The following is a 25,440-nucleotide window of genomic DNA, read 5'->3' on the forward strand; positions in this document are numbered from 1 at the left end:
AGTGTTATCATTTGATTATGTGTATGTGTTTTTCAGCTGTTATGAATGTGAGGAGCAGCAGTCATGAGTGAAGGAAGTTACAACTGTCTCAACAAGCTAGTTGAAAGGTTAACCCTTTCACTACCATAGTTTGTCCCGAATCCATTGTTATCATTACCGGTAGTGATTGTGGACCTGTTTACAGGACTATGGAGATGAACAGGTTAAGCTTATGGCTGGAGGATGTAAAATTGGCCTTTCAGTTTGCAAATTTGTGGTTTTGCATGGTAAAGATATGATACAGTGGTTATTGCGAAAAAAAAAAAGACATTGACATGATCAGGGTGCAGTGATTGTTTAAATGAATTCTCCACACAGGAATGGCTGTAAAACAAAGCTCATTTGTATGCCATAGGTAAGGTAAAACGATGAGATTGTAGTTTCAAATGAATACACAGAAGTACATGATCAAACGCTGTGGTGAAGAGTTTGGCATAAAAGACTACATTTAGTTTACCCCTAGCTGTTTCCTGACAAACTTAGTATTCTCAGATTATCAGATACTTGATAATACCATTTGATTTCTCCTAGAAAGGAAACTAAAAATTGCCTAAACAATGACAATAAAAGACCATATTTTCTGACAATAGATAGTGAATATTTGTGACATGCGACTTTTGGCAGGACTCCCCTTGACCTGCATGGTTCTTTCATTGAGGACCCACAGTCCAGCAAGTTTGAAAACAAAGACTAGTATCATCCATGGTATAAGTCTGATCGATTTAAGAATTAATTTGTGGAACGATTAAATATAGATTGACCAATTGGACAGTCAAATGATCGACCTATCAATTGGTCAATTCACTGATTGACTGTTTGACTACTTGACCGACACACCCTTGTGACTTTCCTAATGAACTCAGTAGAGTCTGGCTGAATGGTGGGCTGACCTACTGGGTGGCTGAGTGATTAAGTAAAGACTGGCTAATTGACTGTTTGAATGGTTGATCAACTGATTGGTTAGTTGGTTAATTGAGTTGGTGATTTGTTTGCTAGTTCGCTGACACATTGATCTATATAAAGCAGTTCCATAACCGATATTGAACGCTATTGCAATAACAGCTCTGTTGAACATCACATATTCATGATACGTTTAAGTTTACCAGTATTAAAGTTTGTCATATTTGAATGCCAAAACTTCTGTAGGTATTGTTGTCTACATTAATATGCCTTGTAAGTTGGCGTACTTGCATAATTGAGTATTGAAGTTCCTGTGTTTGTTGCTGTTGTTGGGGCATGCAATGGATGTATAATCATTGACTGTAAAGACTGCTACGTAGAAATAGGTAGATACAAAGACATGGCTTTGTTTTGAGTTGCTTGCCCACCTGATCTCCAAAAGTCAAATATGATGCATCATGTCATGCAATCTCTCTTCTGTGTCATTGCTGCCATTCGACTTGTGGCGTTTATAATCACTGTTACAAAGTAAGACTATGAAAAGCTGTTTCACCACAAGCCAGTATGGAGATGGCTATTTCTTAAATGCCAGAATAAATTGCTTCCTAACAACCAGAAACTCTTCCAACAGAGAGCCACATCAGGTAAGCCAGGGTGCAGAGAGCATGCTGCTGACCTAGTGATATCTCAGTGGTGCTGTGGCATCTATTGAACACGCTCAGGTCAAGGGTCTGTGGCTGTGACCCTTGACCAGAGCGCGTTCGATAAACGCCACAGCACCTCTGCGATATCACAGCTAGCTACTGACCAAGTGCTGCTGCATTGTAACCCTTCATGCAAGGATATGATCGGGAATGTGGTGGTAAATTATTGAAGCATCTCGGTATAATAAGTATGTTGTAGACTTACTGGTCATTTTAATCACCCTTGACTCTGACTTTGTCAAGTGTTGACATGATGTTGGGAGGTGAACAGGCAAACTACTAGGCAACATAAACAATGGGGACTCTCAGAGCTCAGCTCTTGCAATCCAAAGTGTAGACTTACTGAATGTATTAGGTGATGGGAATTCACTTGTGAGCCTTTATACTCTGATACTTGTAACTTGAACTGCCAAACTAGACTTCAATAATTCACTTCCTTGCACATTATAACCATAGACTTGTGTACCTGCTCATTGTCTGAACGGTCTGCCCTGTGTTCTTCCCGAAAGAAATTTTCAACAATGAAAAGCTATAAACATGACATATGGTTGACGTATCTCTCCGTATGCTACACCTACCATTTGGGGTCACAGAATCTAAAAGTTTGCAAATTTTCAAAAGAAAACTAAAAAGATTCTGTTCAACAGAGAATGTACAATTGTGCCAGAGCCAAAGCTTTGGTCTGTGATTTAGGCACTATGTAAACTTTGTTGATTGATTTATTGATTGAATAGTGTGACTGAATAATTGGGTGCTGCATGATGTACAGGCAAGCAGTACAGTCCCTGTAGATGTGGGCTAGTGTCAGAATCCAGCTTTGAAAGGGGATTTTGTATTAATGTCTTAATGGCGTTGCATGTAATACGGGATGAAATACTCAGTTGCAAGCTTCTAGTGATATTTTTTGATGGGGTAGGGTCACACAGAGGTCACAGATGAATGAAATGTAGTGAGACTGTGACAAATCATATTGAATTGATTGTCACAAATCAAATATTTCCACTTCACATTATGCACTTTGCTTTCCAGCAGTGTTGTAAGAAGTAACCTGGCTTATGCCAGGTTTACTGCTGACAGCATTTGCAGAAAATTGTAAAACATTCTATTCCTGTCAAAGTTTGATGCATGATTGTGCTGCAATACATGGATACTGAAATGCCCATGGTTATTGGAACTAACATCTTGCTTCTCTTCACTGAAATATCATGTTCTGTACGGCCACACTAGATATATTCATTGTGAAGTATCGGTTAAAAGGTTACTCCAGATTAATTCTAGATTCTCCAAGTAAACATTTCAGACCACTGCAAGGTAATGTACTGACCATTATATTGCTGTCATTTAGTCAATGGTACCACTCACCAATCACACCTTTCATTTAGTCAATGGCGTCACTCACCAATCACACCCTTGGCAATAAAGAAATACTGACGCTTGAGCCTGCATGAGTCGCTTTCAACACGAACAAAAAACACTGCATATGTCAGACATCAAAATTATTTTAATTCATAACTATGTACACAGGATTGAGAAAGGCTAGTTCAAAGCTTGGGGCGAGTGCATTGTGAAAAGAGACTGCAGAGGACTTTCATTCCATGAGAAACTTATTAACTGATTCTAGGTACTGTGGTGAGAGATAGTCTTTGAGTTCCTGGCTTGACACCCACACATGGTCTTCTATCGTATCATCACAGTATGATATATCACCAGCTGCTAATCTTGCTCTGTAGAAAAACACCTGGAAGTGAAACAAAAGATCCGTCAAATTTGTGTCACAAGTGTGAAAGCTGCAAAGTAAATGAAAGAACAGATGACCTGGTATACCGTACATCTACGTACAAGTAATGTCATTTTCCAGGGTCCTATATTTTAGTCCAGACACTTGAAAATGAACTGGTCTATCAGATGATCTGGTTTATTTGTAGTTGAACTTGTGCATTTGGCTTTGGTGACAGTCAATATACAAACATGGCTTGGATCTGTTAATTATGGGTTAGTGATCCGTGAAAAAATTAAAAGGCCCATGAAATGGTCTCATATGTAACGTTGGGATCACTCCTAGTGACCTCGCATGCGATATGTTCACTTTCATCGGTTATTTTGCACACATTTGCAGGATAATTTACGAATGAAAGTGTGAAATTTGCATGTTCTTAGAGTTTTATCCCCTCTAACACCTTCCTGAATGATGACATAGAGACAGGTCTCTATTTTTATAACAGCGTCAGCTTGTTTTGAGAACCATTTCAGTTTTGTTTGTGGTCCACTGTCCCTACTTTGAATATAAATGGAGTTCACTACCTCCTACTTTGCAGTCCACTACCATCAGCAGTGTCTTACATGGTGTTAGGCTTGGTGGCAAAAATGGTTACCTGTGGTGTCATTAATAAATCACAGATTTTGCCAGCCATGTGAGCTTTTTGGTCAAAATACCATTGTGAATACCTCCAGTAAAGTTATTACAATGCATATGTAGATGGGAAAAGACCATTTCTGATCATTTGTACCGTCTTTCCTTCAAGTATCCACCACCTACCAATGCCATTGTTCCTTTCACTGAAATTCCAGCACTGGAATACTGCCAGTAATGGATACGCGATTCCATTTCACATACCTTTGCTCCCGTTAAATTTTCATCATCTCTCACTTCTTTTGGAAATTTGTATTTGAAAAATCCATTTGGTGCATTGCTTGTAAACCTGGCATTGACAGCATCTCCACAAGTGCTGGTTAGAATTCTTTCTGCAGCCTACAAAGCACAGACATATCACTACTTGATTTAATAGCTTAAGGTAGTATGCCCTCAAATGACACTTACAATCTTTTGCTCAAACTTTCTTCAATAAAACTTTCAACCATTCTCTTACTAAATCGATAATAAAAATCAGGGGTCACCATGCAAGTTTGGTACTAGAGAAACAAATTACCCGACATTAATTGATATTTGAAATTCAAAATCGTCCCCATCCCTGTGTTAAATCTGTGGGGAACAATAGAACTGTTGATTTTCGAAAAACTACAACAGTGAAAATTTTTCTTATATCAAGAGCTTTAAGATGAGCTCACATAAGTGGTAGGCTAGAAAAGTATGAAACAAACAGAGAGTCTGAATATCTGTCACCAAGGTGATTCTACCCTGAAGGCAACGTGAGTGTCACACAGTGATGAATGTTGTTTACTGTTTACCTATGGAGATTGGAACATTGCAAGGGAAATCAACAAGGACTTATCAACATTTGCATCCAATGGATTCTGGCAGCAGCTCTAATTAAAACGACAGTGTCATACTTGCCAGCAGTATCTACTAACTGTTCATCTTTTTCTTTTTTTTTCTAAAAGAGACTTTCAATAAGTTGTTTTACCCTTTATTTAATTATTTACGCATGTATACATCTTACCTGTTTCATAGACTCTCCTTCATCTCTTTTCCCCTGTGGCATCATCCAAATGCTTCTTTTCCCAATTTTACATTTTATCAAAAGGTAGAGTTTTTCTGTTAACTGTCTTTGAAGTGATTTGGTGTCATTCAGTTTGTCAGCATCTGCAATGTATATGATACACATACAAAGATAGATTTGAATATTCTAGCAACTACTTATACAACATGGTGGTTTATTTTTGGTGAGCATTCACCAGGGAATGTAATAATTTCATGGAACTCACAGCTTAGCAACAGACTTTCTAATGCCTTCTGGAAGAATAACAAAATTTCCAAAATGAATTATTTGTTCAGGGTAAAAAGCCAGATACTCTTCTCCTTGCATATTTTGTATTCACATCTCAGTATCTGAGACAGATGTATCATCTGGTATCTTTGAATATTGTTTATATTTGATGTCTCATGAAACCCAAGCCTTGAAATGTAAGGCTGGCAAATTCAATTTTAATCTCACTAATTATCAAATTTTTCTTCTGATAATTCTTGGGACTTTACAGCATCTATTTGTGATCATTGTCAACCAACACAGCGAGTGTTACATGTAGCTCCTATCAACAGGACAATGAAACTGGTGAAATTAGGTTGACACACATGTTTGAGAGACTGGGGTTGATATTACATTGTTGTCCACTGGATAATCCCTGTGCTTGTTCTTTGGAATAGCAAAATTTTCCTACTTTGGAAAGAAGCTCTGAGACATCTCTGAGTTGAGAAATTATTATAATTTCTTATCAAAGCTATTTAATAGCTTTAAGGTTCATGTCAATTTACCTGTAATCCGAGAAGCTGTTGTAAACTTATTTAATTCTTCTGTTGCCAAGTCTTCCAGATCAGCAGCTGTCAATACTTCACTTGTCCCAGCATCTCCTTCTTCATCACTATCATAATCAACACTCTGCATGCGAGCCATACGCTCTCTGAAATAAACCACAGATACTCCAGATACTCTTCCCTAAATGTTGTTTCATATTTTTCTTTCAAGTATAACTTCAGTATTGAATAGTTCTTGTAATTTTTTGTAAAGTCCAAGCAAACACTGTTTGGTTCTCACAGACTACAGTACAGTCTACATGCAAACAGGTACAGGTAGTGAGCACATGGTGTGACAGTGTGACATCATGCACTATACCTGTCGACATGGCGACTCTCAGTGTAAACAAACAAAATGGCCACCATCCTCTGCTCTGTATGATGATCCAGTATGATCAAAATCAGGATGATTTTGAAGCAAGGGAGAATTATAGAGGAGACGATGTTTCTTCGATGCAACTTTTGTTAGGTCCCATTATATTTTCTTGTGGTGTTCTCTGAGATGTCGAGGAATTGTTGAGTGTGGTGTTTCTTTGATGGAAATGTCATAATATAGTTTATAAATGAAGCCTTTTTACATAAATTTTTCCATAATTATGCAAGTGGCAGACTAAAAGTAGAGCCTGAAAAAATAGTTTGCCTTTAATTTGTAAAATTCTGGGCATTGGTATGTGATCAATTGGTTATTACCCAATATTGCCTGTACCTTGTGTTGTATCAGCATGAGTGTCATTGGTACTGCATTAGACACAAAGATAAAGTCCAATGTTTGATGAAGCACAAATAACACTCACGCTGATATGACACAGGAACAGAAAATATTGAGTAATAGCCTCTAATTATATTCATAGTATGGATACTGTGACTGTGAATGAAAGTAGCAACTCTACAATTGCTATCTGGGGTGTACACCATTAGAACTCTAGCCTTCAAGGGTGATAATTTCTGGTTACTTAACACCAATCTTATACAAACCATCTAAAAGGCATCTCCTCATAGAACCATATAATCAAGTTTTTAAATCAGAAATACTGTAGTGATTATAAAGAAGTGATGTACGCTAAACAATAAATTTATCTCATTTTTATACACTGATAATTTTCCTTTGAAAGAGTTTTGAAAAATGTCCGTTGATCATTAGCTGAGTTTGCAGCTTGATGCTTGAGTATAGGACAATGATAGTAAATCAATTGGTTTGGAAAAATAGTCTTCAACTTTGAACTTGGGGAATGTTCATACCTGATACACTCAAGGTATGATAAATTCTAAAATAGGGACCGTCCTGGTCTGTAAGGTTGTCAAAGAGGAAATGACAAATGTAGTCTGAACAGACTGACAAATGTAGTCTGAAGTAATTTCTTGACATAACAACTAGAAGCTTGGTTCCAAATGGTCAATATTTATGACATGCATTTTCTAACTGTACAAAAAACAATACTGAATTACAAGATTATCTAAATTACTTGTCTTGTATAAGCTGAACTTCATGATCCGACAAGACGCTCTTCTCAAGTTCCATGGTGTCCAATAAATCTTGGTATCTCTGTTCAATATCTGTCAGTTCCCTGGTGACTACAGGGTACCTTTCTAGACACACTGCACTCATCAATTGCCATGACTGTTTGGTGCTAGCACAGTAGAAACGAACTTGTCGGGCCTGCTGGCATGCTCTACATGGTTTCCAATATCTTTGCAAAACTAAAGAAAATGTGAAAAGTAATATTTGATGAGATAACCATAAGTGAGTAATGACAGTTGAACCACTTTCCGTTTTTTACCTTTACTTTTACCAATTATTACCATAGCATGTGGGGAGCTGGGAGATCATACACCTGCATGATTCATTCCGTTCATGCCTTTGCTTGTCAGTCTTGACAATTGACAAGTACATTTGAATTAGCTGTGGTGCTGTAACCCAGAAATTTTCCTTATTTATACTCTTCCTTGCACACTCATTCGAGAAAATTATTGGCTGCAGCAATGAAGCCGTTCTTTTCACTCTCATTCCTTTACTCATTCAATTCAATTCAATATCGATTTATGTTATTTCTGTGTTTCTGGAATGAGAAGATGAAGTTTGACGAATAAATCATTAGCAACGATACAATCATATATCATCATGCCTTGTGATTGTGAGATTGTGATTTCTATGCTGATTTCCAAATAAGACACAGCTCACTGGCATCAAAACTAGTGAGACAGGGATACACACCAAAAACACTAGTGAGGACTTTCAAAATGTTTTATGGTAGATATGACGACATTGTGGCCAAATACTACACCTCGGTCACTCAAATGATTAGCGACAGCATTCCCGGCTTTGACTTATTACAGTGATTCATACTGTATCACTTCACACAATTTAGACAATTTTGAGACCAATCCTGGCGGGTTTAGCATGCTAGCACTAAGCAGGGCACGCTTACCCATTCCTATTTAACTTTGTAAATCACAAAAGTCCCATGGACCTGGTGGTAATGTACCTTGGATGAAAATGATTGGACCATGGCAGTTTTTAATGTCATATTGATTATCTGAAAAAGAATTTCGATGTTGACGCAGTGGTTTGATTTATGTATTATGTGGAGTCCATGCTGATCGCTGGTTGATACTCGTGTCTTCCGGACGTCCATGTAGTTCACAACTGCCGGTAAAACCGAACGTGCAGGGCTTCCGAACGCAACTTTCCACTCCGCAAGGACGCTCGTAGTGAGACCCCTGGCGCCGGTGTCAAAACACTCCCTCAGTGACTCATTGTCGGGCTGGCAAATCGTGGTAAATTTTGATCGGAATCACGGGACATTGACAAGCGGATTTAAAATTAGATAAAATATCATTATTGCACTAAACCATACCTCTGGAGCAGGAGATCGCTAGGGGTTTTGCTGCCTTCCACATGTTACCGCCGAATGCAAACTATTCAACGTGCGTAGTAACCTATGACCTTAAGTGCACATAAGTTGATGACGTTTTACACAAACCTGGAAAAGCGTGTAGTGGCAAAAGAAAACAACGCTGAAGAACGAAACACCCTTTGCGTATTCCGTCCATATCGGAAGATCTCCACCGATTATTTTTTACCTCCTTTGTGTTACCGAGGAACTATAAGGTTCATTTTTATACTTGATATCAGATAAGAAAGATGAGCGACAGCGAATCCGGCATGTCGGTGAGTTCAAGTTAATAATTCACCTGGTCATATTCAGGTTTTTGGTGATCTCGCGAGAGCCCTTTGACATATTACATGGTCCATTTTCACCAATAGCCCAGCGCTATTGCAAGTTACGTTGCGGAAATGTAAATTACGTTCTCCCTGTTTCTTCCTGTAGCAAGCCGAGGTGGCAAAGGCTTTCAACGTGCTTCCAGAGAGACAAGCTAAAGTGGCATCCATCATGAGTTTCTTTGAGAAAGAAGAGAAGGATACCACTCCAGAACAAACTTTATATTGTATTTGTCGTACACCTGCGGTGGATAGATTTATGATGTGAGTTTTATCAATGCTTAATCGTTAATGAAGCTGAATTCTCTTTCCTACAGATTTTTGTTGGTGATTCCCAGCATAAGATTACAGAATGCTTGATCTGATGATTATGGTATTTGCATAAATTGATAAAACCATGGATGTACCATGATATAATTGATATCAAAAGCTATAATTTCAACACAGAGTAGTGTTAGGAAACCTAGGTTTTTGAGTGCGACTCCTTTCAATATGTGTTCTGACCCCAGTTTTACATGATGATGGATGTTTCAGCAAAGTTTTGCCCTGGGCGTGTGACGGTTCCTTTCTCAAGTCTCTGTTACGCAGTATCACACCATAGAGTTTGCAATACGTTGACGATGGCTCTAATAAAAGTTGCTACTACTTAATAGCTTTGGAGAATTTTGATATTTATCCGAATTGTGAAAAGATGAGGTGGGTCAAGATCAGCAGGCAGATACTGGTGAAGAAATTTCAAAATGTAATAGATAGATATTGTATTCATGAAAAACATCCAACACAAACTAGTGGTAAAATACACTTCATGAATGAATTTCTGTGTTAGCTGCAATGCTTAGGTTAGAAAAGACAGAATTAACAAGTAACAAATTTCAAAGCATACTGTGCAGCAGTTAAGAAAATTGCATTGTAAATCAAACAAGCCCACTGTCCTTGAAAGAGTAAGGGCTGACATTTACATGATCAAACAAGGTAACAACAGGTCTTGTACTGATAAATAAATTGGTGATTTATCAGACTTTAATTGTCTGTGAAACTCTGATTCAATAAGTTAGTTTTATCATTTGTTGAAATTCAAATCACTTGGCAGTTTCCTGTGTAAAGAAATGAATATGTCTGCTGAAAAACTCTTTTTCACAATTGTAGCGTTCCAAGTTGAGGGAAGTATGTCTACTTTTTTTTCTAAAATGATGTGTTGCCAAATTTTTCATAAACTATCTCATTTGCACAAAATTTCATATCACTATTTGTTACTTTTACTAGCATCTAGCATTATTTTCATTAACTTTGATCAGTGAGCAATTTATGATTCTGTATAATTCCAACAGCATTATATCTCTGAGTTGTTGGTTCAGAGATTCTTATTCAACTGTCATAGTTCAATACATATTGCATATATTTAGTGTTCATAAATTATGCCTCCCTTAGTTTTAAGGCATGTTATCCCATACACGGTTAGTACCTTAGAAATACTTCTTTTACACATGTGATTTCTGAATAGTTGGTGTGAAATGTTACTGGTAGACACTGTCAAATTAATTTTTCTCTTTGTGAATTTATAGTATAACATACCTTATTATTTCCAACAGATGCTGTGATAATTGTCATGAGTGGTTCCATGGCAACTGTGTCCAAATAACACAAGACGTAGCACAGGGTATCAAGAGATGGTACTGCCCTCCATGTAAAGGTACATTGTTTTGGTTTTCAGTTGTTATGTACTTTATCCGCAACAGAAAGTTGATATGTACAGTGTAGCATTGCACTGGTAACATCCTCGTAGGTTATAATTTAATAGGAGTAGCAACATCAGTTACCCTCAATTGTCCCAGAAATACAAGGCGCCAAATAGCAAATCAGTTACCCTCACTTGACCAAGAAATACAAGGCACTGAGTAGCAAATCAGTTACCCTCACTTGACCAAGAAATACAAGGCACTGAGTAGCAACATCAGTTACCCTCACTTGACCCAGAAATGCAAGGCATTGATAAAGTTCAATATGAACAGCTTGAAGAATTGGATGTTAGATACTCTAATAATTGTTGGTATTTCATGGGGAGTCTACTGGGAACCTGGATTGTGAACAGATGAAAACATGAATTCCCTGTAAATTATTGCAAATTGTTAAGTAATCTTTGCATGTTGTTCATATTTCACAGAGAAAAACTCAACCCTCCAAGTCAAATTCAAGACAAAGAAAAAAGACAAAGAGAAGAAACACAAAGAGAAACACAAAGAGAAGAAATCAGAAACGAGTGATTATGACAAATATGTATGCATTGATTTCACTTTTCCCCTTTGCATCATAAGGCAATATGTAATTCATCTCCTGGCATTTTATGAGCAAAGTTTGTGGACATAAATTTGACCATTCTATCAACTGTTACCATCAAACTGAAGTCTTGTAACGTGAAGTCATTGATGACTACCTGTACCGGTATGTCCTACAAGTGGGAAGGATACCCGTATAATAGCAAACTAGAAAATGTTGATCAGCTGGAGGATACAGATCTCTCAGTGTCTCATTTGTTGATTTTATACTGCCCTCTAGTGATTATTTTCAAAAAAGATTTGGGAAAATGTGCATGATATGACAAAGAAATTTAAGATTGTTTGTTATAGTGAATGAACAATGCCCTCATGTGTATTTCAGAACTTCTATGGGATCCATGCTTTGAAAAAAGGAAAGCTATGATATGAGAACACTCTAGTTTGCTGCTATATCTATTTCATCCTGTTTGCTTGTTTGTTTTGCAGTCAAAACAGCAGCCACAAAGATCAACACGTCGCTGTGGTGAGTGTGAAGCCTGTGTCAAAACAGAAGATTGTGGTAAATGCGATTTCTGTCTGGTAAGGGTCATTGCATATACGTTTTAAAGTGATATGGTATTAATTCCATCATATATGCATTTTAAACACTGATGTATGCTACCGGATTTTTCTGAGAGTATGCCCAGGGCCGTTAAACAGAAAATGGCTACATTGTCTGCTTCACACCTGTAGCTAAATAACGGCCCAGGGCCGTAATTCGGTAAAAATTTACCGCCAATTTACTAAAAAATACAGGATTTATTCTCTGGTCGTTCTACGTCACGACAACCCGCGTCTATGTCATCAATTTTGGTGTGTCGGACCTTTTTTTTGTCAATCTTCGGTGTGCTCGTAAATATGTAAACAAACAACATGGCGGCTGATGTTTCTCCCACGATCAAAAGTCATGTAATGAAATAGATATTTTCACAGACTACGACATTACTAATCCGAACAATGTAAACACAAGAGTGTACCGCCTGTATATTCCGAAGGAATTACGTGAATAATTTGCGGAAACAATGAACTCGAAGCTGGTCGCGTATACCGTGGGTTCTGTACGCATTGCAAACAGGGTCAGGCGCGACGTTTACAGTGTTCGCGCCGTCGAGATTCAGTCGATATTTGTTCCCGAAAAATAGCGTATCTCGTCTGTGATAAATTTCTAGGACAATACTACATTTGAAATAGAGTATAACTTTGCGGAAGGTAGCCTACGTGTAGACCGAGAGCTGTCATTTGCTCCACACACGAACGCGCTAACGCACATGACGGACGACTGGAAATGATTGACAACTTGTGCACGGCGTACTGATATTTATTCCTAAAGTAGTTCAAAAGTTTAAACGCGGAATCGACATGGAAAACTTATTTTATTTTGCAAAAAATAACGAATTCTTGGCTTGCGCATGTGATAAGTATATTATTCCCTAATATTTTTCTTCGTTCAGCTCGGAAAATACTCGTGACGTAATGACCGTGTCACCACTCGTCTTCGACTCGTGGTGACACGGTCATTACGTCACTCGTATTTTCCTTCGCTGAACGAAGAAAAATATTAGGGAATAATATCTAATTATCACATGCCTCCATGGTTTGTCGAACGCATTCAAATACGGCTAGTTTTCAATCGGATTCGAACCCACAACATACGGCATCAGTCGCCTAGCTGAGAGGCCATAGACAGAACCGCTCGGCGAAAAAGCGAAGAAAATCATCGATCAGATTTTGACGTGTGCACGTGTTCTGAGGTTGACCTAGTTTGTAAGTGTGACAAGTTAATCAAAGTAGTCGAACGTGTGAAAATAGATACAGTGTTTCACATTCGTTGCACGCAAAGAGGTCAATAATCGTAAACAATTGTGGATCATACCATTTCTACTAGGGATTACTACTACTGTTTACGTTTGTGAATGCAACAAATTTACGCGAAGAAAATCATCAGATTTTTGTATCAAAGCGAAAAAAACCTGAAAAGTAATGATGTACATTAAATAAGAAAATAATGAAACAGAGTTATTTTTTATGATAGTCATTTTATTTATTTCATGATCCCCATCGTGCAGAATGGAAAATTCCTGGCTCCTGCTTCATCTGTCAATCATTGTCGGCATTGTGTGGCAAACTCTAACGTTGACTTTGCGTTCTTCTGGATCATCCACCTGCATTTTAGTAGCATAAATAGGGGGATACGGACATACCGCCGAAGTAATTATCTTAGAAGTGTAACTTATTTTATTTTGTACGCTATATAAACTTTTTGACCTTTGCGTAGGTAATTTTTTTCAAGGGGAGTCAAGTTGAAATGCCGTAGACAAAAGTTTAGATGAAATTTAAAATTCTTAATAACCGCCCACCCCCCAAATAACCGCCCATGGGCGGTTTTTCGAGTGGGCGTACTCTCAGAAAAATCCGGTAATACTGTAATCTTATTGATGTGCCTGTTGCTTTCCATGCCTGACCCACCCATGCTCTGCTGTTTTTACTAAATTTGATTTTCTCCCATCAGTAACAGTATTTGCAGTGTGTTAGCATACTACCTGTGTATATTTTACCAGAGTCCTAGAGCATCGTATTGCACCTACTTCATTTTGATTAATCCATTGATTTTATTTACTAAACATGTAAATCTGCATAAATTACTCCTTATAATTATTATGCATTGTAATTTGAACCTTCAAGTTTGTTGCTTATCATGACAGGACATGCGGAAATTTGGCGGTCCGAACAAGATCCGACAGAAGTGCCGACTCAGGCAGTGTATATACAGATCCAGGGTAAGTCAGTGTCAGTAAGGAAGCCTCTCATCCTGATTACTGTATTGTATAGACCATTAAAATAATTCAAATATACAGTGGTATATCTTTGATGCATTTAGAAGCGAAAGTGTCAGTGATGTGCAGGGGATACCACATACTATCTTTCTCAAGCAGGTTTTTGTCCTTTGCATAACTTTATTATTTTTCACTTGACGGTTTTTCTTTCTCTAAAATTTGAATAGTATTTTTCAATACCCGTGCAGCGGAAGCATTTAAATAAACTGGCTAGCAGAATGTACTGTATATTGTGACAATTAACATTCTTTTTGTATTTCAGAAACTATTGCGTGGGGACAAATTTAAAACTTCAGATGACCTTGTATCAACACCTCCACCAGGTGCAGGAGACTCAGAAGGGGAGTCTCATTCCTTCCAATTTCCACCTTTTGATCAGGAGGTAAGAAACAATACAACTCTGTCACAAAGATATTTGTCCTACAGTGCTGCATTCAGACTGAGTCTCTCCCATTGATTCCTTGATCCTGTTTTCCAACATGAAAGAACAGTTTGTTGTTAGAAGTGGTTAGTCCAACTACAGTGCTTGGTACCAGGTGGCAATGAAACTTGGTCTTGAGAGTAGTATTGAGCAGATAAAAACAAGACTATTCCAAAATAGAGTTTATTTCTAAAACTTCTTAAGTTAGAAAGAAACTCTATTTTGGAACAGAGTCTTGTTTTTCTTCCGCTCATGAAAGAAGAGCAAGGATGTAGAAAAAAGCCAGCAGCCGGCAAAAACAACCAGCGTGAGCTAAAATTGGAAATGATAAGTTTAATAAATAATCAGGATATTTTGCACAAACTCAATGTGTTCACACCCTACTTGTAACTGTCTATACATTTATCTTTGCCACCTCTAACAAAAAAGGTCCACATCTCTGTGTAGAGAAGGTATTGGCAATCTTAAAAAGTGATTTATTACTTTGTCTTTGTTGCCTTCTTACCAGATTTGATGAAATAGAGCTGCATGTAATGTCTGTGTTGTTTGCCGGGAAATTTTCCTATCTGAAAGGGGACACTTTGCTGGGTTAAAAAAGTTTTCATAAATTTAGAATAATTGAACCAGTTTTAAAGTTTTGAGTTTATGCCTTGATCTGTAGACGGGGTTCAATTCTAAACAGAGACTTGTGAAATCCTATCATTGCAGGACTTTAGTATGACCCATTGCTCTCAGTGGGGTGGTGGGGATGAAAGGGTTAATAAATTGAAGCATGGAGATCAGTGTTATCCATAGGAATTTCTATAGTACAGAATGAGCCATTGCTGTCAATGGGATGGATGGACCATTACACTAGGTGATGGGGATGAAAGGGTTGATAAATCGAAACACCAAGATGTATCAGCATCATCATATGCTATCATATCCATTTTCAGGAACGGTCCCGCAGACGACGTGATGCTGAAAGAAGGGAAAGAAGAGCAGAAAAGAGAGAAAAGAAGTCTGTCAAGCTGAAACACACCAGTAGCAAAGAGAAAAAGGTAATTCTTCGGCGTTCACACCACAACTCAGACACAAAATGCATTGTGTTGTGTAATTCAGCTACAGCTCCGGAAGAAAGACCTTGTAGGGTTGTAGACTGAATCTTAGCATCACAAAGCTTATTGTTTGTTTCAGCCCTTTACTTAAGTACATCATAAAAGTAATCCTTGTAGTACAAATGCAGTTCCAACTAAATTTTGACTTTAACAAAATATCAAACTTTGCTGTAACTTTGCGTTTTTGTGTGTCTACAGAAAAGAGTAGAATATTAGCAAATGACTGACATGGTAATGTAAGTTGTCTGCCATAGAGTCATTCAGGTATTTTTATTTGTTGCATGGTTAATACGAGAAGTGCTTACCAGAACATGAAAATACAAAAAAGGTAAACAGGCAATTCATGGTGGAGGAAGAAGCAACCCACATATTGGTAGAACTTCATGATTGGTTGTAGGGTAGTAGACTGAAGCCCACCATCACACAGTTTATTGTTTGTTTCAGCCCAAAGTGAAGAAAGGTTCCTCAGAGAAACGCAAGAGGAAATATACAGATGAGGACACAGAGAAGACTAAGAAAGAAGAAGTTGAGGCACCACGTCAGTGTTATGGTCCTGCCTGTGTCAACGCTGCCAGACCTAACAGTAAATACTGTTCGGATGACTGCGGTATGAAATTGGCAACCAAGTGAGTGGTACTGGTAACACAGACACATTTTGAATAGTTCAAGTCAGATATGATCTCAAGTACATTTCCTCAAAGCTCATGCTTCAGAAATAAAGTGTCTCATGTCTTCACAATTGTAGATATTTTGTCTTATTATCATTTGACTTGGTTTCTTCCTAAACCCTTGCTTGTAGGTTATTGTCTTCCATCAGGTGTCGCAGTGCATTTGTCACCCAGTTTGTGATGGAAAACACAGATACTTTGAATGTGTAATTTCTGCAACATATCAGAAACTCTGTGATCGATGACAAACCTCCAGATTGACAAACCTCCAGATTTTTCAATCAAGAAAAAAATAAATTACATCAACACATTAAATTAATTGAAAGTATCTATTGTGAGATTACTTGTTTGTCTCCAAGAGTGTTACATTTCACAACCTCTTGACTAAATTAATTGAAAACATGCGCTATATTTAAGAAATTTACCAAATCAAACTACTGGTATCTTCCACAAGTTCATTTTTATTTGATAAGTGATCTGTTTTACATGATGCCTATGCTATTACCATATACACGTGTTAGGGAGGGTTATGGTCAACAACTTTATAACAATGTTGACCGCCAATTTCTGCCACCATAGGCGTATCAAGATACATATTCTAAAGACAACAACAAAAACAGGAAGGTCAGAAGCGAGAGGGATAGGGAGGGAGGGTTGGGAATGCTTGAAGGTCAAAGCCAATTATGATTAACTGTTAGATGGCCTCGTTGCGGGACCGTCTCACTCAAAGCCTCGAACCCAGCCCATTTAAACTACAATAAAACAAGTATTATTATTCACCAAAGTCTGTTACTTTTCAGAATTTTGAAGGTTACTTTTGTGAATTGTTTACTTCTTGTTGTACCACTGTACTATACTAGGAAATCTTTGACAAAATTGAACCTTGATTGAAAGTATAAGGATTCATTAAATTGGTGACAATGCTATCCTTCTTGTAAAGGTATTAGGTATATTTATCCTGAGCTTTTGGTTTCTGTCATAAGATGTGCTGTATATTAATTCAAAAACCTGTTTTAAACAGTCGCATCTATCAGATACTTCCCAGAAGAATACAAGAATGGCAGCAGAGTCCGTGCGTAGCTGAAGAACAAACAAAAAATGTTGGAAAAGATCCGGAGGGAACAGAAAGAGGCGTATGGCAATCTGGCAGAGTTGGACAAAAAGATTGAACAACTGAACAGCATCAAAGAGAAAGGAAAGACATTGTCAGTGCTGTCAGATCATGAGGTATGTTTTAGACAAGTGTTGTAGTACTGATAGCTGTCAGATCATGAGGTATGTTTTACACAAGTGTTGTAGTACTGATAGCTGTCAGATCATGAGGTATGTTTTACACAAGTGTTGTAGTACTGATAGCTGTCAGATCATGAGGTATGTTTTACACAAGTGTTGTAGTACTGATAGCTGTCAGATCATGAGGTATGTTTTACACAAGTGTTGTAGTACTGATAGCTGTCGGATCATGAGGTATGTTTTACACAAGTGTTGTAGTACTGATAGCTGTCGGATCATGAGGTATGTTTTACACAAGTGTTGTAGTACTGATAGCTGTCAGATCATGAGGTATGTTTTACACAAGTGTTGTAGTACTGATAGCTGTCGGATCATGAGGTATGTTTTACACAAGTGTTGTAGTACTGATAGCTGTCAGATCATGAGGTATGTTTTACACAATTGTTGTAGTACTGATAGCTGTCGGATCATGAGGTATGTTTTACACAAGTGTTGTAGTACTGATAGCTGTCAGATCATGAGGTATGTTTTTCGCAAGTGTTGTAATACTGATAGCTGTCAGATCATGAGGTATGTTTTACACAAGTGTTGTAGTACTGATAGCTGTCGGATCATGAGGTATGTTTTACACAAGTGTTGTAGTACTGATAGCTGTCAGATCATGAGGTATGTTTTACACAAGTGTTGTAGTACAGATAGCTGTCAGATCATGAGGTATGTTTTACACAAGTGTTGTAGTACTGATAGCTGTCGGATCATGAGGTATGTTTTACACAAGTGTTGTAGTACTGATAGCTGTCGGATCATGAGGTATGTTTTACACAAGTGTTGTAGTACTGATAGCTGTCAGATCATGAGGTATGTTTTACACAAGTGTTGTAGTACTGATAGCTGTCAGATCATGAGGTATGTTTTACACAAGTGTTGTAGTACTGATAGCTGTCAGATCATGAGGTATGTTTTACACAAGTGTTGTAGTACTGATAGCTGTCGGATCATGAGGTATGTTTTACACAAGTGTTGTAGTACAGATAGCTGTCAGATCATGAGGTATGTTTTACACAAGTGTTGTAGTACTGATAGCTGTCAGATCATGAGGTATGTTTTACACAAGTGTTGTAGTACTGATAGCTGTCGGATCATGAGGTATGTTTTACACAAGTGTTGTACCGTAGTACAGATAGCTGTCAGATCATGAGGTATGTTTTACACAAGTGTTGTAGTACAGATAGCTGTCAGATCATGAGGTATGTTTTACACAAGTGTTGTAGTACTGATAGCTGTCAGATCATGAGGTATGTTTTACACAAGTGTTGTAGTACAGATAGCTGTCGGATCATGAGGTATGTTTTATACAAGTGTTGTAGTACTGATAGCTGTCAGATCATGAGGTATGTTTTACACAAGTGTTGTAGTACTGATAGCTGTCAGATCATGAGGTATGTTTTACACAAGTGTTGTAGTACTGATAGCTGTCAGATCATGAGGTATGTTTTATACAAGTGTTGTAGTACTGATAGCTGTCAGATCATGAGGTGTGTTTCATACAAGTGTTGTAGTACTGATAGCTGTAAGATCATGGGGTATGTTTTACACAAGTGTTGTAGTACTGATAGCTGTCAGATCATGAGGTATGTTTTATACAAGTGTTGTTGTACTGATAGCTGTCAGATCATGAGGTATGTTTTATACAAGTGTTGTAGTACTGATAGCTGTCAGATCATGAGGTATGTTTTACACAAGTGTTGTAGTACTGATAGCTGTCAGATCATGAGGTATGTTTTACACAAGTGTTGTAGTACAGATAGCTGTCAGATCATGAGGTATGTTTTATACAAGTGTTGTAGTACTGATAGCTGTCAGATCATGAGGTATGTTTTACACAAGTGTTGTAGTACAGATAGCTGTCAGATATCATGAGGTATGTTTTACACAAGTGTTGTAGTACTGATAGCTGTCAGATCATGAGGTATGTTTTATACAAGTGTTGTAGTACTGATAGCTGTCAGATCATGAGGTATGTTTTACACAAGTGTTGTAGTACTGATAGCTGTCAGATCATGAGGTATGTTTTATACAAGTGTTGTAGTACAGATAGCTGTCAGATCATGAGGTATGTTTTACACAAGTGTTGTAGTACTGATAGCTGTCAGATCATGAGGTATGTTTTATACAAGTGTTGTAGTACTGATAGCTGTCAGATCATGAGGTATGTTTTATACAAGTGTTGTAGTACTGATAGCTGTCAGATCATGAGGTATGTTTTACACAAGTGTTGTAGTACTGATAGCTGTCAGATCATGAGGTATGTTTTATACAAGTGTTGTAGTACTGATAGCTGTAAGATCATGAGGTATTTTTACACAAGTGTTGTAGTACTGATAGCTGTCAGATCATGAGGTATGTTTTACACAAGTGTTGTAGTACTGATAGCTGTCAGATCATGAGGTATGTTTTACACAAGTGTTGTAGTACTGATAGCTGTCAGATCATGAGGTACCGGTATGTTTTACACAAGTGTTGTTTTACTGATAGAAATGCTGAAGTTCAAATATCAAAACTATGATACCTGTCTGTAATTTTGTTGATGTGATCTGTTTACAAATCAGGTTCAGTTATGTCTGTCACTGATGCTTGTAAGATTTTTGTGGACTTTATAAAGTCTTGTCATGTTATTCTCTGCTGAGAAGCTGTGTTGAAATACTGATGTAAAGTTTTTCAAGAAAATATCTGGTATAGATACCTTCCTTGCAATGAAAATGAGCAGTATTCAGTGTTTGTCGTCTTCTCTAGTAGTACTGCCTATAGTTACTTTGAGACTCATCATAGTGTATGTGTTAATGTTTGCTGAAAGCTGTATTAGAATTTTCAGAAACTTTGCAGGATGAAAAAAGACACTATATGACTTGACATTTCAGAACACTGATGGTGAGAGTGATGAAGCAGATTTGAGTATTCACTGTGTAAGTTGTGGTCATCCAGTCCATCCCAGGGCAGCATTAAAACACATGGAAAAATGCTTCAGCAAGGTAAGAGAGTTTAAACCAATGTTTTCCTGTTTGCCTGACCATTTCAGGTTCCTCCTTAGAGAACGATACTATATGAAATATGAAATGTGAAATACAAATTTAATTCTATGTGGATGTGAAATACTGTTACAGATTCGGGTCATTGTAACTTTGATTTGTATCACCTGTCTTTACTTCTATAAGGTCTAACTGTCTCATAGAAAACAATATGATATGCTGTACTTATTGCCCACACTGAAAGGTGTCTATTCCCTGCTTATTATGCCAATGGTAAATATCAACATGGAAAACATTAAAAGTCTCCAAACTAAGCTGCACAAAAGTCTACAGGACCCTTTAGAAATTTAGTCATGGTGTGTATATGGCAACATGCATTCAAGTTTCCCATCTTTGTTTGTGTCAACTTTCATAATTTCACAATGAGGGACAAGTAGGAAGTTTTATTGATAATTTATTTCCAGTGGTGAAAAGATAAAAATGTGACAGTAAATTTTAAACAAATTATATGAATTTGTATTAATTTGCAGTATGAAAGCCAAACGTCGTTTGGTTCAGCATTTGTCACAAAGATTGTTGGGTAAGTATCAGTCAGAGAATACTTTAAACTGCAGTTGAACGTACAGACTTGTTAATTATGTCATGTGTAAGCTACAGTAACATATTAAATGAACAATGGCAAGTTTCAATACGTAATGTTGAAAATGGTGTTGTTTAATTGTTTAATGAAGAAAAGAAATGTCAGTGTATGAGTTCAAGATTTTGAGTAGCTTAGAGAATGTTATCTGGGATTTCTGAATTGCAACTATTTGAGTGTTGAATATAGAGACTTTTTGCTTACTTCTTGCTCATTCAGTTATGCTGCATAAACAGTGGACCATGAATTTTATTTGCCAGTCTGCAGTTCAATTGTCTTGACAAAGATCAGTCATGATAACATGCTTAGAACAGATGTTAAAGATCAGTATGTGTGAAGAATTTTCACTCAATTTTAAAGGTATTTTAGTCAGCATATGACTCTGTTCCTTGCAGTCAATGTCATGTGTCAGAGTCATTCTAAGTGTAGACCATGGTTAGATTTTTGCGTCTAACAAAACAGAATCCAAATTGGCAGATTTTACACAGACACTTTACAATGTTGATAGATAATTTTGTCACTGTGTAATGAAGTAACATAGTTTTTGATATTTTTTGTTCCATTTCTTCATTTGTTTCCAGAGAGTCAATGTTCTGTGATTATTACAATGCACAACAGCTTACGTATTGTAAGAGGTTGAAAGTACTCTGTCCTGAACATACAAAAGAACAGAAGGTTAGTTTGAATTCGTCCAAGGATGAATGAATTCAAAAACATCTGAACTAGAACACACATTAGACTATTCTAATGTAAAGTGAGCGGTCATGACATATTCCCTTCCAATAAAATTAAGTTTTTAAAACTCTTTACACAAAAATTGTGGTCGTAGCTTCCAGTTGCCATCTTTGTTTTGGTATATGGCAAAAGAAGCTGTAAGGGTAGTAGATCTCCAGCATCCATCCCATTGTCTGTCTGTCTGTCTGTGTGTGTGTGTGTGTGTGTGTGTGTTTTGAAACAAGGACCAACATTATCCTCCATGTACATTTATTTGAATTCAAACAAAAAATACTGTTATATGATGTCGTTAGCTAACTCAAAGATTGCTTTGTATGCCTTAATACAAAGGCATTTTAGACATGGACTGATGGCTGTGTTGTAATTTCAGTCCTGGTTCAATCATTACTACTTGTTGAAATTTGCAGGTATCAGCTCATGAAGTGTGTGGTTGTCCACTGGTGGCTAATGTCTTTGAAGAGACTGGAGAGCTGTGCAGGGTAGCCAAGAAAAAATGCAACAAACATCATTGCTGGGAGAAACTTAGAAGAGCAGAAATAGATCTAGAGAGAGTTCGTCAGGTAAGACAGTGTGCAGATCTTTATGTCATTTCACTGTTCTGCAAAACACAACATGACATCCGGTGTAGCAAGCAACCGTAGAAATCCATAAGAACCATAAGTACTTGGTTGATTACAGTAATGTAGAATGTGACATGGCCCAGTCTTTCTTTGTTTGGTCAAATCTTATACTCATTTGAATTTGTTCAAGACATCCATGTAATTAATTTGCATATTTCACAAGGGACACAATTTAATGTTTAGCAATGCCAGTGTTTTATCATCTTTTCCATATTATAATAACAGTATTTTTAAATTGCAGTGGTTGAAAGTTGATGAACTGTTTGAACAAGAAAGAAACGTGAGGATAGCGATGACAAACAGAGCTGGTGTTCTAGGGTTGATGCTTCATCAGACAGTCTGTCATGATCCATTACATCCAGTCCTTGCTCCAAGTAACATGATGTGAAAACTTTCCTCAGGTCAAGTCAGGTCAGGTCATGTCATATCACGTCAGGGGTCAGTCACTTTTGCCAGTCAGCAGTCTCAAAATAGAGATTTGGTCTGTTTTCAGTCTTGACCTTGTCTGGTTGTTTACAGCACAAACATACTCTATTTCAAATATGTGTGCACTGAGGGAAATTGAAAATAGAGTATAAGATATTTTATGGTTGGTTGTTGGTTCTGGCCAAATGAGATTGAATACAATCATCCACTGTATTAACATGTTGAGAGACACCAGTCACAGAAGTAACAGGCCAAGATGAAGACACAGAAAATCCAGACATTCATTTGTACTTACATGTAAATTGCAGTCAATGGCATAAGACTAGACCCAGACACATGTACGAGATAGCAAATTGAGTGTACGGGCATTTGATGGTGTACCCTGTCATGACGCTGTGAGCAAACAGACAAATATGTTCGGAACAACAGTTGTATGACAACCATACCTCAAGGCTAAACTTATACAGTTGTAAATATATTAAAAGTGGATATTCAACTGGGTGACTATCCAGAGATTTTCAAGCCATGGGAAACAAGCGTTTACCTGGAGCTCTACTTACTTCAGGATTTTTGCCGCAAGATTTCAGGTCTTTGTAATGACAAGCATTTCAAGAATTTTGATAACTTTGCTGCCAACTTTTCATATGTGCATTTTTATGTATGTTTCATGTAGATAACATATTTTTTTGTCATTTCAATCATTATTGAAGTTATATTTCAATATTCCAGCAAATTTATCATGACATTCTGAGGTTTTCAGCGTATAGAAATCATAGATTCCTGGTTTCTGATATGTCTTTCTAATAAAAATGCAGAAATTTCAAACAACTTTCTTGTCAATGTTGTTTTTAGCTCACATTTGGTTTTACCAATGTGAGTTTATCGTATAGGCTGAAGTCGATGGCGTCTGTATGTATGTGTGTATGTATGTATGTATGTATGTATGTATGTACGTACAGTATGTCCGTCAACATCAAAAACACGCAAACCACTGCACGTTTCAGCTTGGTATTTGGTGTGTGGATGCATCCTGGGCTATAGATGGGATTTTGTTCAAATGAAGTCTGCATTGCCAAAATTATGCAAATGAGCTTACAAAATGTGAAAATGGTTAAGAATTAATAACTCAAGAACCGCTTTTTGATTGCTTTGAAAATTTGTGTGCAAGTACCTTAGGTTAACCTTATACAGTTTTATGAATATTGTGAAGATATTTTTAATTTTGTATTTTTGCTGAATTTTTTGGTGATTTTTCTCATTTTCAGTAAAAATTCTCCTTCTCTGAAACCGCCGGCCCATCGCTCTCAAATTTGGATTGTCTCTTTGCAAGGGTGTTACTCTTCTAATTTGTTGAAATTATGACAAAATTGGGAAAATTACTATTTTTGTGCAATTTTGTCATTTTTGGTCAAAAAATCTTAGACAGTGTTTCCTTTTTAAAACCCCTGGACAGACAGCTTTCATATTTCGTACACAGACGTACAGAGATGACAATAGTTAGATATGTGGAAATTGTCCTGAAATATAAAAAATTGTATTTTTAAGACAATATTGTCATTTTTGGTCAAGAAAACTTTATCTCAACATTACTTGTTTGATAGCTTTGTAATTTGGTATAAAGTCCCTTGTTTGATAGCTTTGTAATTTGGTATAAAGTCCTGAAAGATGTTATTAGATAAATTTTCTGCTCAAAGTGTTGGGAAACCCCAAAATTTGTATATGTTAGGTACTTTTCTCAGTTTGTGACCTTAAATGACCTATACTAACCCAGGATATGTTGTGAGACAATTTGAAGGCTGTGAACATTATTTTGTCATATTTGATACCAATTTGTAGGAAAATTTGATCCAGAAAACAAAGCTGAGGTGATTTTTTCATTTTGGACCAATTTTGCAACTTTTCTATGTAAGACATACAAAAACTGATGAGAAATTTGGATCCAGGATAATTCCAGATGTTGTAATCACCACCCACAGTGGAAGGCATTTCATTATCTGTAACTAACTTAAGTGCTGTTAACATTAGAATGATAACACTCATGGCATTAATTAAAAATCTCCAAGGTTGTAAATGTACTTCCTGTCATTTGGTCTTATGTAATACCAAGGGGTGGAACATTTGATATGCAGGAGGGGGTAGGGTTTAGAAGATCAATGATGTAGCATTACTTTTTACCAGATTACTTTTTTACCAGATCCCTTGTGCATTTTTTGCCCACTCCCACCTTTTCTTTTTTATCAAGCCTTCTCTGTTTTTTGTTGTTGACATTTGCTTATGTATTTAGGATCTGCTTCTTCCATTGCTATAGAAGTTGATATG

At 37.1% G+C, this 25,440-nt stretch overlaps 2 protein-coding genes across 2 annotated transcripts; one reads left to right on the forward strand and one right to left on the reverse strand.

Moving 5' to 3' along the window:
• Positions 1-3,126: 3,126 nt before the first annotated feature.
• On the reverse strand, positions 3,127-8,903 carry LOC139135813 (large ribosomal subunit protein mL46-like). The gene is made up of 6 exons (XM_070703541.1): positions 8,748-8,903; positions 7,356-7,590; positions 5,854-5,999; positions 5,042-5,184; positions 4,258-4,392; positions 3,127-3,381 (listed from the first exon to the last, which is right to left on the reverse strand). The coding sequence occupies exons 1-6, from the start codon at positions 8,788-8,790 to the stop codon at positions 3,232-3,234; spliced, it is 852 nt and encodes a 283-aa protein (XP_070559642.1). The 5' UTR covers positions 8,791-8,903; the 3' UTR covers positions 3,127-3,231.
• Positions 8,889-23,949, forward strand: LOC139135812 (CXXC-type zinc finger protein 1-like). The gene is given in 16 exon segments (XM_070703540.1): positions 8,889-9,061; positions 9,222-9,376; positions 10,702-10,802; positions 11,274-11,386; positions 11,872-11,964; positions 14,127-14,201; positions 14,521-14,640; positions 15,615-15,719; positions 16,221-16,402; positions 17,466-17,534; positions 17,536-17,671; positions 20,596-20,706; positions 21,234-21,283; positions 21,922-22,015; positions 22,483-22,635; positions 22,937-23,949. Coding segments are annotated over 16 exon segments (1,731 nt in total). The 5' UTR covers positions 8,889-9,034; the 3' UTR covers positions 23,084-23,949.
• The last annotated feature ends 1,491 nt before the right edge of the window (positions 23,950-25,440 follow it).

This window comes from Ptychodera flava, chromosome 6 (assembly GCF_041260155.1).
Source record: "Ptychodera flava strain L36383 chromosome 6, AS_Pfla_20210202, whole genome shotgun sequence".
NCBI classification, from domain to species: Eukaryota; Metazoa; Hemichordata; class Enteropneusta; family Ptychoderidae; genus Ptychodera; species Ptychodera flava.

Coding starts and splice junctions, on each gene's coding strand:
- LOC139135813 (XM_070703541.1), bottom strand. CDS start 8,790: ATGTGGAAGGCAGCAAAACCCCTAGCGATCTCCTGCTCCAGAG. Junction 7,591..8,747: donor AGCGATCTCCTGCTCCAGAG/GTATGGTTTAGT, acceptor CATTTTCTTTAG/TTTTGCAAAGATATTGGAAA. Junction 3,382..4,257: donor AAAATTTAACGGGAGCAAAG/GTATGTGAAATG, acceptor TTTCACTTCCAG/GTGTTTTTCTACAGAGCAAG.